The sequence below is a fragment of the Podarcis filfolensis genome, assembly GCF_964270895.1.
Source record: "Podarcis filfolensis genome assembly, chromosome: 5".
Taxonomy (NCBI): Eukaryota; Metazoa; Chordata; class Lepidosauria; order Squamata; family Lacertidae; genus Podarcis; species Podarcis filfolensis.
The window spans coordinates 39,490,014-39,505,498 of record NC_139608.1 but is presented as its reverse complement, the minus strand read 5'-3'; the positions used below and the strand labels follow the sequence as shown (position 1 = coordinate 39,505,498).

At 38.6% G+C, this 15,485-nt stretch overlaps 1 protein-coding gene across 14 annotated transcripts in view; it reads right to left on the bottom strand.

Moving 5' to 3' along the window:
* Positions 1-15,485, bottom strand: part of DGKD (diacylglycerol kinase delta) — a 69,255-nt gene that overhangs the window by 17,463 nt on the left and 36,307 nt on the right. For 7 of the 14 annotated variants that reach the window (XM_083615079.1, XM_083615087.1, XM_083615089.1 and 4 more), the window contains 13 exons: positions 12,429-12,533; positions 10,894-11,026; positions 9,807-9,913; positions 9,303-9,428; positions 7,792-7,894; positions 6,888-7,050; positions 4,985-5,093; positions 3,628-3,767; positions 2,862-2,949; positions 2,341-2,435; positions 2,149-2,248; positions 1,758-2,031; positions 405-566 (listed from right to left, as the gene is read on the bottom strand). In XM_083615079.1, the coding sequence (XP_083471205.1) occupies positions 405-566; positions 1,758-2,031; positions 2,149-2,248; positions 2,341-2,435; positions 2,862-2,949; positions 3,628-3,767; positions 4,985-5,093; positions 6,888-7,050; positions 7,792-7,894; positions 9,303-9,428; positions 9,807-9,913; positions 10,894-11,026; positions 12,429-12,533 (1,705 nt within the window). The remainder of the gene's footprint in view (positions 1-404; positions 567-1,757; positions 2,032-2,148; positions 2,249-2,340; positions 2,436-2,861; positions 2,950-3,627; positions 3,768-4,984; positions 5,094-6,887; positions 7,051-7,791; positions 7,895-9,302; positions 9,429-9,806; positions 9,914-10,893; positions 11,027-12,428; positions 12,534-15,485) is intronic. The other 7 variants (XM_083615088.1, XM_083615086.1, XM_083615090.1 and 4 more) reach the window with 1 other exon arrangement.

Sequence of the window (15,485 nt, the reverse complement as noted above, 5' to 3'; positions counted from 1 at the left end):
ATGCATTTTAAAATTACTTATGGTTATTCAGAATAAAGTGAGTCAATAGTATTTCAGGGAGAAACACAGCTGAGCTTATTAACAGCTGCTACTAAACTATGTACTGCAAATCCTGGATCCTAATAGCTTAGCTCCTAGCCCTATACTTAAGGTCATAATAACAACTACAAGCTGGTTCAGGAACTCAGGCTGAGATGATCTATTGCTAAAACAGCATAAAAACTGAGAATTTAAAGATGTATGTCATCCTTTGCTTATCTCACTATCCAACTGATAAGGGATGGTGTAACACTTGGAGCAAGATCTCAGACCCAGGGCTATGGAAATATTACAAATTCCAAGAAGGCTCCAGAAAGACACATATAAAGATGTTGCCTTCAACAAAGGTTAACTAAGGTTTTTACCTTTCCGATGGCTCCTCCCTTTTGGAAATCCATAGTTGCCAGTGTGCGAAGACTGTAAGGAGATTTTATTTTCATTCCTTAAGTCCTTTCCCTCTTCAGCGGTAGAGAGACCCAAGAGGAAGCTCTCCTGCTCTTGGGTTTGAGCATTCTGTTCATCTACAGCTAAACAGTAAAACAGTAACAGAGTCAGACAGACTTGCTAGGTATCACACTGCACTCGGGGAGGGAACTGGGTAAGTGGAAGACAGCAACACTATTACATTTCATCCTAGAACCTTCATCAAATGGCTTTCCCAGATTCTGTAAACATCAAAACACACAGGCCACTGCTCATCTCATTTTTGCAACACCTGATGTAAAAAACAACAGGAATTCAGCTGACTTGCACATTTCACACTTGTAGTTCCTGCCCACAAACTACATCTATGTTCAAGAATGAAGATAAGGAAGACTTGAAGGAGATAGGAGCCTTTCTAATCAAAATCAAAATGGTTCAACCAATGTGGAAAAAGGTGCAATGGTTGCACTTCCAATGATATATTTCTCATGTGACCAAACCATTTCCAGAAGACCTGTCTTTATTTGCAAGAAGCATTTGGTAACCAAACAAATGATACTAAAAATGGAAAACAAATAAAGGACACTAAAGGAACAAAAGGATTTATTCTGCTTATTTACCCTCTGTGTGATGACAGAAAAAGTCATGTGAACCTGGTCCTAAGCCAAGCTTAGAAATACAGTTCCTTAGTTTTCAAATATTTATTGTTAAGGTCAATGACCATCACAAAACAAATGGAAACAAAATAGGAAGCACTTAAACACATACTCCAAATATGTAGAATAGAGTAAAATAAAATAGACCCCAAAAAACCACAGAGCATGGTTTTAGCTACAGAAAGCCAGCATACAAATAAAATTATGCATGTATGTATGCACATCTGAAAGAAAGAAAAAAACATAAGCACTAATTCACATGTTACAATAAACTCTTGGTTTGTTACTCCCAATTTGAACAGAGTGAAATGGGAGTCATTCAGCTGCATGCACTAACATGCTGCTTGTTTATGACTTAGCATGACAGGTGAACATGGTCAGTCAGCTAACATGTTCGAAAACGGTGATCTGATAAATGTTTTTCTTACTTCTGAAAAGCTTTTGACATCAGAAAAAATGGCAGCTTCATGGTGAAAACCCTACACAGTCTACAGAATTCATTTCTGACTTTTGAAAGAATTATACAGCCTATTTAAAAACGCAGTAGTTGAATCCCAATTCTTGTATGTCTTGATAATACAGTAGCATATTTCCTTCCATATAGCACTTGAGGCGCACTCAGGATTTTCTAGTCCTTACCTTTTTCTGCATGCTCTATAATCTGACGAATAGCTTTTTTCAGACTGTTGGCTCTCAACATCAATTGCTCACGTGGACGAAATATCTGAGGACGGGCAGTGCAAGAGGAGCCTACTGAACGCTCACTAGAAGAATCACAAGCACTGCCTGAACCGTCACCATCTTCTGTCTCTTCTGCTATGGTAGGAGGCGGGTTTGGCAAAGATGACAAAGCTTGAGATTCTTCATTCAGTGTTTTCAGAAGGGAGTCGAGCTTCTCTTTCAAAACAGAGCACTACAAGTACAAAGCATAAAGTTTTATGGAAATTGTATAGTGTGTGTGCGCGCGCGTGTGTGTGTTGGAGAGAGAGGAAGGGAGAGAGAGATTTGAATTTCCTTTCCCCCCAAATACCTTTCTGGCCATGACTTCTGACTCCTCAGAGCTTTCTGGTGCTTTCTCGTAGGCCTTCCCTACTCGAGCCACAAAATCCTTCACAGTCTCACAGAGCACCCTAAGTGAAATAGAACAGGTAAGCAATAATTATTTCCCCAACACGCATAATATAGCAGACTTCTTTATACCACCTACCTCTGGAGTACTTACTTGGCTGATGAAATGACCACTGAGTGTTGGTCGGATGTCAAGATTTTGGATAAATGAGCAGCCACAGAATCTTCATAGAAGAGAATCTGCTGTACCTTGTCATAGTCAGAAATGGATAATTGTTATCACCTCATCTGGACTTGCACATTACAGGGTCAACATGGAGCAGTACATGCTGTATTCTTGGCTCCCCATAAAGGTGTAGCCATGATTTCAGTTTACTCTACAGTGAGCACTCACAAAACATACAAAAAAAGTCAAGCAACTTGGTATTCACTTCACTGTGGCATCAGACAAGGGAAATGATTGCAGTAAAACTTAACATTTGTTTGAGCTATGAAAACAATTAAAAATATTTTTTTAATCTGGAGAATGCTTTAGTTTTTAGTCTCTCTGAGTCCTTTCTACATATCTGAGTATAGAAGCCATGCCTTTCCCCATGTATCTATCTCATAGGTGTTTTGCTCTGCTATCATTAACTTTTCTTAGTTCATTTTCATGGTCCCCCCAATGTATACAACTACCTCAGAATCTTCACTGAAATCTTCAGTGACTGTAGAAGCAGATGCTTGTCGAGGAAGTTTTGTTTCATACACCATAATGCTCCACCTATTGAAAAAGAGACATCACAGCATTTAATACAAATTAGATACCCTTAAAAGGGCACACATGGTTTATGAAGAAGCAACAGGAAGTGGATGCTTAAGGCAGATGATTCTGGAAGGAACACACTTTTCCTTATTACATCTCTGTATTAAAAATGAACAGAGGAAATTGATCGTTTTGACTTTTTTTCTGGTTCAGGTGCAACATGTGCAATGAGGCAGGGCCAGCATGTATGGATGCCTTCACACAGAGACAAATCACATCTCTTCAAACTCACAAAAATACTCTTAAACTATTGGGAAGGAAGGAGAGCAACGTTCCTGAAAAAGCAACTCCTCTTAAAATTAGGGAATCCTGGGGTACATAGGAGGAACTATTCAGCACAGTTATTACTATATTGACTGATACAGAAAACAGCTGCTGTTAAAAGAATGCCATACAAAAATCTTTCAGAGATGCCTTCCTCTTTTCCACTGCTTTAGCACACAGCTCGTTAAACACCCACAACCCATTAAACAGACCTAGGGCAGAGTAAAACAGACCCACTGACAAAAACTTCAGACTTTGGGCCATATCTAGCACTAAAGCTCCAGAAGTGCAAGGGACTTCCATGTGCACATTTGGTGATTCTGACTATCACTGTGTTAGGGAACAGGAGCAGAATCATAGAACAGCACCTACCTGTCAAGCATTTTGGTACTGGCCCTTTCCAGCTTTTCCAGTATCTGAGGAAGTTGAGTGTCATCATCACAAGCAGATCCCCAGCCTAGCACACGGGCAAGATCATTGCCTGTGCCCAAGGGCAACACTCCCAACTGGCACTACATAGGAAGGGGAGAATAAAAATAAGACTAGCCCAAAGGGATTCACTGCCCACACCAACTCTGACCACTGAATGTTTTCTAGTTGATTTCTTACAGTAAAGACGATGTGAGAAAATTACACAGTAAAGAGTCCAGTTAAAAAGAAACTATGTCGTTAATATTTCACCCATATTGTTTCACCATTTTCAAATTATTTTGTTGCTTTATTTTTTGCAGATTGGAGTCGCCACACCCCAGATCCTTATTTAAGAATTCCTACCCATTAAAAATATATATATATATAGTTCCCCAGCTTTCCATTACAAGGAATGGTGGCTTATTCCTATTCAAAGCAATTATTTAAAATCTACTTTTTCTTCAAATCTTGCCTTTCAACATCTACAGATCTTTTTAAAAAAATATGGAGACCCACTGCTGGAGTTTACAACAATAACAACAAGAAGGATGCAATGTAGGGCTGGCAACAGTCAAAAATAGCTGATAAGAAATCTGTTTCTAAAAAGTTAAAGTGTGAGAAACAGAGTTCAATTACATCCTTGACATTGAACAATAGTTGAAGGCTTTGTTAAAGATCAGTATTTCAGTTAACCACAAAGTGGTGCTATTGCCATTTTGAAACAAGAATTATTTGTTATCATAAAGGCAATACTTCCATTCCAAGCAAATAGCTATTTCAAGAACTAGGCATGATTTATATGATCAAGTATCAGCCCAACGATAACTTCAAAACTGCCTGCACAGAGGCTACTCTACATGGTTTGTGCCATGAAACTGTGAATTGGAATAAAGGGTTGGAAGACTGCAGCGGCACAGTGAAAGCTGAAAGTTATGCATGGTGAACATCTACACATGAATGAGTTGCTATGCGGAACAGTTGCTATGCTGGACTTAAACAGGGCCTTGTGAACCAGCCCTAAGCAAACAAATACATAAAAGACTATACCATTTAAGACTTCCTGAGACCAGAAAGATATTTGGCTGGGGGAAGATATTGTGATAAACACTAGGTGGGGGCAACACCTACTGCTGCTCTCTTGCAAATGAACCTTACTCACATTCAGTAAACACCGAGTTGGGAATCCCATGTTTGTCATGCAAACTTTCAGTCTTAGATATTTTGTTATTCTAGGCAAAATTGTATTTCATAAGTTCCTCCTTGCTCTCTTTTGTCATTTAGCCAATACACACGTAGAATGGCAACTTAGAGAAATTACCTGTTTATGGAGACTAAGGCTGTCAATTTCAGAGAGAACCCATCCAACGCTTCCATCCCCACCACATACCAGAATTCGGAAGGTGTCGAATTTCTGGAATAAACGTAAACTGCACAGGAAAAAAAGGTGTATCTGCTGTAATGTATTATTAAAATACGAGAGAGTTTAACAACTAAAATCTATTCAACAGGAGTAATAAAGACTTCAAATTAATCAGAATCTGTATTTGCAGGGGCAAAGTAACAGCAGTGTACCAGTTAGCCATCTATGCAACACAAAGACATAAGTTTGGGTACTAGAGTATTTGGGTTTTTTTAAGCAGATACTTTCTTCCCAGAACAAGAACCACAGAGAGTGGTTTGCAATTCAAGAAATAAATGAAAGGTTCTATGGAGCTTCATAAGGGGTACCATATCCCTGCAGTAAATGTAACAGAATGAACACATATATTTTGAGACCATAGCTAAGTGGTTGAGCATGTGTTTACATCAAGAGGTCTCTAGGCTCACTCACCTGGCATCACCAGTTAAAGCAGCAGATAGCTGGTAATGTGAAGGACCTGTGCCCCAAATCCTAAAGAGTCACTGCCAGTCAGAGTAGGCAATAGTGGATTAGATGGACAAATAGTCTGACCTAATAAGGCAGCTTTCTAAACTTTAAATGCGTTCTTATTCAAAGCATAAATTATGGTAAGTCTGCAACTTGTGTGCATTTAACTTGTGCACATTCAGCTGTATGTGCATGCCCCCCCCAAAAAAAGATTTAAACATTTAAAAGGGGGTGGAGTTCCAAGAAAAATGACTTTGGCAATCCCACCCACCATTGACTCCAGTGGGCTCTGACATAATAATAATAATAATAATAATAATAATAATAATAATAATAATAATAATAAATTTTATTTATATCCCGCCCTCCCCAGCCGAAGCCGGGCTCTGGGCGGCTAACAACAATAAAACAATACAGCAGTACAACACAACACAACACTCTAAAATCATTCATTATAAAATTAATTCAAATCAAACCAATGGCAACCATTGGGCCAGAGCTCCGTGTAGATTGCCAAAGGAGGGAGTCAGGCTGTGCCCTGGCCAAAGGCCTGGTGGAACAGTTCTGTCTTACATTCTGAAGTTAGGCAAGACCCCCAGAATGTAACCCCAACTTAAGTTGCAGACCTATCATACAACACTCAGGCATCAAGACTTTCAATATAATTTTCACGCAAGGTACACAACAATCCTAAGTAGAGAAGACGTCCCTAGATATAGTAGCTTCCAAATCTACCTATAAAATGAAATCAAATCCTCATATATCACAAACTTACTGAGAACAGCAGCCTAACTTTTGTTGAAAGCAGCAACAAAGCATAGATACATGAATGTTAATCAATGTGGATATACAACAGATACCTACACCCCAGAATTTGAGAATACTGCCACCGATCACAGATGGATACATTAGAGGTTATATTCTATACCCACATTATAGAGAGCACTCACCCTGTGAGCATTAGGATTCTCTCTGATCCCCTCCTCCTCAAGTAATACAGTCAAGCCTCCGTTCTTCAATGGCTCCGTTTTCAAACATTTCGGCTCCCGAATGCCGAAAACCCGGAAGAAAATGCTCCGGTTTTCGAATGTTTTTCAGAAACAAACATCCCACGTGACTTCCACTTGAGCGCAAGAAGCTCTTGCAACCAACTGAAAGCCGCGCCTCAGTTGTCAAACGTTTTGGAAGTCAAACGGTCGTCCGGAACAGATTACGTTTGACAACCAAGGTTTCACTGTATACACATTCTTTTTCTCCAATATTGCCACATTATATAAGCTCATGCTCTGTCCCTCATGCCTGGGGCCACTCTAAGTATTTGCAGGCATCTGTACATCAAGAGAGCATCTCTTACCCGAGGTGAGGTCCTCCATTCATAAGATCAAAGACCTGTGCAGGATTCAGCAGTTGTTTGAATCTTCGTAGGAACTTTACTCCCTGGTTGTCTCCACTTTTTGAGTTAACAAAGACCAGCAAAGGGCTTGTGCAAGAAGGGGGACAAGTGGCTTTCCAGAACCCTGAAGGGAAAAGCAAAAATTAATAATAATTTAGCTCTATTACCACAGGGTGGCTAACAGTCTGCAGGTCTTTAAGTGATCTTTAACCAGAATATTACATGGAACTATACGGCTGTTTCAATATACTAACTGTTTTTCCCCCTTTTTTAAAAAATTGAAATATTCCAATGGTGACATTTTAATTCTGTCTTTTAAGATTTGGAGAATGGGTTCATTATTAGCACAGTGGCTGCACTAGGTTGCCTTTAGTACAGAATGTTGTAGCATGATGGCTGATAGGATTGAGATTCTCTCAGCATATGAAATTCCTGCTCAAAGATCTGCACAGGCTGCTGCTTTGTTACTGGGCCAAGTTCAAGGATTTACTAATGGCATATAAAGTCTTTAACGGTTAGTGGCCATGGATTGCATTGCCCCAATGTGGTTATTTGACTGCTTTGATCTGCGGACCTTGCACTTTTACAAGTACCTAACAGTTGTTCCAATATCTTAGTGTGACAACACCTATACTAAATTTGAGCTCTACAAATTTGCAGTCTAGGTCTCCCGTCTTTGTGAATGTAAGAAAGAAGATAAGGAACGAAACAAGGAAGAAGGAAAGAGAAAAAGATTATGGTGCACATAATGAGTATTAGGCGCTATAATGAGAATAACTGCGTTATGCCAACGTTGGTTTTTTGAGCTATTTGCTTGATTGGCAAAGTGTGAAACAAACACTGAAAAGCATTAGCTGATACCTACCATCCGAATCAATGCTGTTGAGAGCTGTAGGAGGGATGACAGAAACTTTGCAAAGGCCAAGCGGACATTTGGTTGGTAACAAGTCTCTGCATGAGGTATGTACCTGGGAGGAAAATATATTAGCTAAAGTTTTGCTTCTATTCAGGTGTTTTAATGAAGAAGAAATTCACAGGAATGGAAAGGAAAAGAAATATACACTGAAATCACAAACTAGCTTAATCTTGGGAGTCCAGTCCATGATCTGTGAAACACAGTGGTTACAAGTCCAAAATTAAACCACAGTTTCCAGTTGGGACATAACACAAAACCTGCCTAAGGAAGCCCACAAGGAAAGGAGCAGGGTGGGAGTTCCCAAAGCAGGGCCATTACATCTGAACAGGCTTTAGCCCTGTAGTGTTTTGTTTGCATGCATTTACAAACCTGTGTGCATAATACAGGATGAAATAGTTATATCAACCCTTAGTCTATCCAGCTCAAAGGAATATAAAATCATTTCCCTTCTTACAATACTTGGGACACTTGATTCTGAAAGTTGTATCCTAAGAATACTGACTTACAGATCAAGAGATTGGTGAAGAGTAGGTTTGTTAAACTGGAAACACTGATGAAAATGTAGGCGTAAACAAGAAATTCTACAGTCGACAAGAATAAATAATGAGAGCAGTACCTAAAACAGGCACAGAAAAACAACTGATCTTTCACAGAGGCCCATGGTTTTTTCAAAAGTTTTGCAGTTAATTGCATATCATTTTCCTTAAATAATTCTGTGAACAATTATAAAACATCAGAGGCCAAATGGTTTATCTGGATATCTTACGCTTCCCTGGCTATTTGCTTACATTTCAAATACATTTTCCACACACACTCATGTGCATGTAGAATGCCAAGAAATTCATTATCCTTAGGATTTACACTTAAGAATCAGTGAAGTATCCAAAATAATTCAGTGCTATTCTGCTTGACTGTCAAGGAAAGGCAGGCCTTGCCAAAATAATATACGGCTTGTTAATAAGCGATTCCCAGGATACAAGAAGAGCATATATTTAGGACTCTACATTCTGCATCAGAAAGATCTGTAATACATTTATTATTGCTTTCAGATGTGACCTTTATTTTCTGGCAAAGGACCAGTAAGCAAGCAATCTCTATTAATCTAATTCTGTTTATTCATCATAGTGAAATTTCCTTAGGCTGCTGTGGTAACATCATGAGAGATCACCGACATTTCTACCCATCTTAGAATCAGTGGATAAAGAGCCTATAGATGGCTACACATTTTGCTATGCTTATCCACGACTATGTAAAAGACTGGTAATTGGCAAAAGCAGCATAAAATCTTTTTAAAATATCTAACAGCTGGCTTATTTTAGTTGAAATCTACTAGCAAATAAATAAATAAATTCAGTGGGATGCCTTTGAAACTTTCTCCTTACATAGTAGCATTATAAGAATACACAGGCACAGTGCAGAAAAGGGGAGTAAAATTGAACAGCATTGCAACGTTAACTGACCATTGCTTTGCACCAGAGACAGCGCCAGTCTTGCAAGCGCAGTACACTGCCACATGTTTTATCACACACTGTGCATTTGGCACTCACAGGCAGGTTTCCTTCAAGCCACTGGTGTGGCATTGAAATCTGCAAACAAGCAGAAATTAAATCACTTTCATTATAGGGCCGTTACTAGACTCTATGCCCTTTTTGAAATATAGAGCAACACTCACCCTTCCCATTGCTTTATTATTATTATTAATATTTATTGAATTTGTATACCGCCCTATACCTGGAGGTCTCAGGGCAGCTCACAGAACAAAATCAAAATATAAAACCACAAAATATATAATCAAAATAAAAACAACAACCCAATAACCCCCCCGTACTTTAAAAGTAAGTATACATGTTCCTCTCTGAAGTCTCTAGAGAATCTAGAGAATCTTAGCAGAAGCAGAGGTGTATGTGAAATGCCTTCTATATGCCTGTTAACCTTCCCCACATGAGAAATGGCCTCATACATACCCCGTCTTCATCCTCAATTATATCCTTCCCAATAGATGCTAGTGTTGTCCATTTGCAGTTATTAGTTGCCCGGACAGCACACCTCTTGTGGGCTTTAAATTTGCAGACTAGACAAGCCAGGAGGAGAGGGAAAGGAAGAAAGAGAAGAGTAGATATGAGGTGAGCTGAGCGAACACTCAATTTAAATCTACATGAAACCCAGTGTTACAAAACCCATTTCTTTTCTTCTGCTTTTAGCAGTCTAATCTAAACAAGGCATGTACAGGAAATCTTAAACCTGTTCTAATTAGGAAATAATTATCCTCAGGAAACATTACATACACATTATCAAACTACAGATAATTTTATTTGAATCAGACGTATTTTCTGGAAAATATTCTAAAACAATCCAGTAGGGAATAGTTATGTTGATGAATTACCTGCAGAGAAAAAATAATTCATGTCATATTTCTAAAAGATTCCTAAATTTAATTGTGGACCTTAGATGTATTTCTCTCCCCTTATATCATGTAACACCCTCTAAGGATCTACATTTATTTAAAAACCTAACCTGAGAGAGGTTGCTGACCACAAAGCCCAACCACAGTTATCTTTAGTAGCCAGGTTTCTGCAACACGCAATGAAGATTTGTGAATGTTATATAACTAACTTAAATGTTAGATGCAGGTTTTTTGATTACTGATTTTATTGTACTGAACCCTCCTGGAATCTTTAATATATGCCAACAAAGTTTAGATAATTTTTTAAAAAAGAAGTTATCTTTCTCATTCATAAGGTTCTTAGCTCCTATAATTTAACAAAAGTTATGAAGCACAATAAATGTAGAATCAAACCTAACCAGTTTTATTTTGTACTGTAGCTAATCCTGTTTTGGTATAATTTTTCTCAGTCATTGCATAAGCAGGATTTTTAGATCAAGGCCTATTTCATTTGCAAGATGTCAAAGTCTGGCAGGGAACATTTCAGGATCATACGGTTATTCCCGTCTTGGAATGGTGACCAACCAATGGGGTGCAAGTCTGACCAATGCCTTCTTGGAAGCCTAACAGCTTTATGTTCCAAGCACAAAATAATGAAAGGATTTTACCTTCGCAGGAGAGTCCATGGGACGTGACTCCAGATAGTGCCTCCCGACACACATTGCAGTATGTTGGCCGAGCATGCGAACAGGCGTACCAGTTATGCATCCCTGAGAAATGGTCCATACTGTACTGTGTAGACTGAAAATGAATTTATGGTAAACAAATGAAGATGACATCCCAATGGGACACTGATATAGATATTAAATTGTGCAAACTATATATTTCTGAGGCAGAATCTACACCTGTATAATCTGTGGAGCATTGTAACCACGGAAGAACAGAGGAACAAGAATGCCCTGCTGTATGTGGTGGTAAGGAAATGAGCAATAATCTGAAAAGTACATCAAGGGGTGAAATTGTAAACTTCATCCCATACGGTACAAGCACAATGAGAGGAATGTAGTCTGGAGGCTGTAAGAAATGTAAATGAAATGCCCACCAAACATTTTTGCACAGAACTATGGAGTACAATCGGCTTGAAATGGTCTGGATTGGTAATTCAAAAATTTGCCAGCTATAAGCAAGAAAGATAATAGAATCATAGAAATGTAGAGCTGGAAGGGACCCAAAAGCTAATCTAGTCCAACCCCCTGCGATGCAGGAATCGCAGCTGACAGCTAAGTCCACCACCTTCCAAAGCAGACCAGTCCACTGTAGAACAGCTCTTATCATTAGAAAGTTCTTCCTAATCTTTAGTCGGAATCTCCTTTCTTGCAAATGGCAGGCATGAGGGCACCAGTCCTGACATGTCCTGCAGAGTGGGGCAAAGGCACCTAATCCCCACATCGAGGTTCTGAAATGGATCAGGTACTCTGCACCTGCAATTTGCTAACTGCATGCATGGAGTCTTGCCTAGTTTTGCCCTTATTAATAGTGAGAAATGGTGTCAATACACAATATTCAAATATTGTATTCTTTCTCATACATGTTAGACATTTTTACTATCTTAAGTATTTTAAGCTCTGAATTCTCATGGCATTTATCTGCTTGGAGTTTTTTCTGTGTGTTTACTGTTTTTTAATTTATGTAAATTTAATTTTTTATGATTTTTTAAAAAATTTATTTATCAATCTATAATTTTTTTCCACCGAGGGCACTCTAAAAAAACAGCAGCAACATTACAAAATTACATCTGTACCTTAGAAGTGGTGGTTTCCAAAATAAAAATAGTATTTTTGAAGTTCCAACTCTTTATCATAACTGTACTAATCACAGTCCACCTACTTTACTGTTTGTACTCTTGCAAAATCAAAGACATCACTCCACGTGGTACTCACTTACGGGAAAGTGCAACTTTCTTTCCTGATCTTGGATTACTCATGATGACAAGGCCTGAATGACTAAAGTGAGCAATCACTTTAAATTCAGACAGTTTATATACATGTTCTGATGACCACTGACTTCAGAGAATATTTAATTATAACTGCTGAAACAAGCAGCATAAATGAACAGTAAACAGTGTATGCGTTGGGGGTGAGGCTGTCACGGCATTTAAAAAATAAAGGGCAGATATACATCTATACCTAACCTATTTCATTACCTCAAAATGTTCACGATTCTGTACAGTCTTCAGTGCTGCAATCCAGTCCTCCATTTCTTTTCTATTATCTGCACACAAGATGAGTTTCCGACATGGAGTAATGACCTGTAAGGTAAGAGAATAGTCTGGTACTCTTAACTCCCTGAGATACCAACAGAAGAGGAGGATAGCAAAGAATGACTGTTTCATTCTGACTTAAAGGTTTCTAGAGACATGAGACTACTTCAGCAGATGCAGGAGAAGGTAGAGAACCAAGCTTTGCAATTGAGCAACAAAAGGGAAATAAAACCTAGGGCCTTTCCAGGTGACCAAAATAAAAAATCCTGCGCCAGAGACCACATCTTCCAAAACACTTTAAAAATGGTTCTCTGTGCTTTGATGCTATGTGGTTTATGGAAATTATGAGCACTGAAGGAGTCTATTCAAGTCTTCCAGATGTCCTAACTTTGAAACATTATTAAAATTCTTAACTCTAGCACAGATTTCCCCAACCTTGGTTCCCCAGATGTTGTTGGATTACAACTCCTATAAACCCTGACTACCAACTCTGCAGGCTAAGGATGATGGGAGTTGTAGTCCAGAAACACCTGGGGAATCAAGGTTGGGAAAAGCTACTCTGGGGTAGTTGAGCGACTGAAGAACTTGCCATACGCACATTATTCTCCTGATGTTTCTTAATCTAAGACAATGCAAGTTGGACATCTTTATTTCATAGTTAAGCTGCACACACACAGTCAACCTAGGATATTGAGCCAAGTGATATTAAGAGCTCTAGCAACAGATTTAGTTTGATTTGTTCTAAAATCTACCCATCAGTAATGCCACTATGGGTTTTTTGTTCTCATATAATGAATGGGAAAGCATTAAAACAAGGCTCTGGTTAGATTAGAGATTGTGCAAAATGTCCAGATTCCTAACTGCAAACAAGTCCTTCAAAAACCCAATGAGAGAGTTCTTGTGAACTTTCTCTACACACTTTATAGTTGGTAGCATTCATACCCTGCTCAGAAGTTTATTTCAATATTTTACAAAATTAAATGTCTTTTCTACCCAATATGAAAATGACAAGTTCTAAACAGCAGTTTTATATACACTGAAAGCTGAAACTTTCTAGCTCTTGGGTATGATTGCTGCTGTACCAAATGCCTAAATTTATAGGTCTGAGATGCTATGCAATTAAAAGTCCCTGCTGTTATGTGGGACAAATTGTCCAGTGTGGCCTAAGGAAGCATGGCTAGTTGGAGAATTAGTTGGAGAGGATGCCTTTTGTCTAATATGTACTCACAACATTCCCAGCTGTCCTGTGTCTTTTGTCCCATTCCTCCCCCAAGTGCCCAAAGCTTTCCCAGCCATTCCGAAGACAATTGGAGGCTTGTAATTAGCTGGAGTAGAGGTGCCTATTACACTTTCAGCTAAAACAGATTTAAACTAACAAACAATGAAAGAGGGGAAACTGTAATTGTGTAGACCTAACTAAAAACAGCAAAATTAACAGAGTAACCAAATTATCAGGAACACTAAAACAATACAATTAATTAACACCAACTATTATTGATAATACGGGAGGCTTCATATGGCAGGGAAACCATATACAAAAATACATTTTAAAAAAGAAAAAAATATATATTGAGGATATGGTATTAAGTCTGCATGCAAAGTAAGTGATCTACTACTAAGCTATTCTTCCTCCAGTGAGATATACTGGTCCTTTATAGGGTAGGGAAACACAAAAACTGTAACAGTCCCCATATTAGCTGACTTGAGTTTAGTTTTATAAAGCACATTAGGTACAAAACCCAAAAGAACCTAAACAGAATCGTGTGACCTAGTGGCTGAGGAGTATGCACTGTACCCCTCAAACCAGAAGTGAGCAGACTTCCGGTTTGTGGACTTTTCCCTTTATTTTTGCCACATGAACCAGGATCCACAAAATGCCAATCAAAGTTACCTGATCACAATGCAGCAAACCAAATCCACATCTCTGTTAATACAGATTAGGAAAGCCACACAAAACTTGGTCATAGGCAAACAAGTAAGATTATCATTTCATAGGTGCAGATCACCAACACTGAGAGATAAATGTTAAATCAAAGCCAAGAACTTAATCCATGGCAGCAGCCACCCCTCTCGCCATTTATTTTTTCCCCAGCAGCATTTTAAGTCAGCACTCTTATTTATAACTTAACAAAATTAAAACTGTTTATAATATCATGCAAAATATTTAGTGTTTCTTTTTAAAAATTTGTTGGGTTTGCATGGAATTCTCAGCATCTATGATAGGGCATTATGGGTTTAGCAACATCATTTTAGCCAAGTATGTTGAATGAAACCATGGCTACGAAAGGCAGACTAACACTTTTCACAACCTGAATTAAAGCAGCTACTGTTTCTTTTAGAGCTGTTAATGGGGTAAAGATAAGATAAATCATTGGAAGGAGTAGGGTAATAAATGCAAGGAAAGGAGAATACCTCTACAAACATAAGCAAACAACTCCCATTCAAAGGGTTACTAGTGCATATTGTGTGCCTGCTGCAGTAACATTACATTGAAAACTGAATAGAATGAAGAAAAGGGGAAATGGAAATATGCTAAACCACAGCCTGGAGAAGAGCAACCCTGGCCACAAAATGCCATCCACATAAGTACATCAGACCTGCACAATCAGAAAGCAGGATAATGCATACAGAACTGTATTTCTGTATTCTGTATAATACAGAATCATAGACTTGTAGGATTTGAAGGGACCACGGGGATCATCTAGTCCAGGGGTCCTCAAACTTTTTAAACAGGGGGCCAGTTCACTGTCCCTCAAACACTGTTGGGGGCCAGACTATAGTTTGAAAAAAAATATGAATGAAATACAGAGCTACAAAAACAATATAACAGCAATAATGACTAATAGTGATGATGCACATTAAACACAGGGAAGCCCATTTTAAAACCTGGTCATGGCTTCTAAGAGGAGTAGTATGTGCTTCAAATGTACGGTACTTTAAAGGCATTGCACATGGAGCTGAGAGACATTTAAGGATGAACAACATGCATAGGTGGCCCAG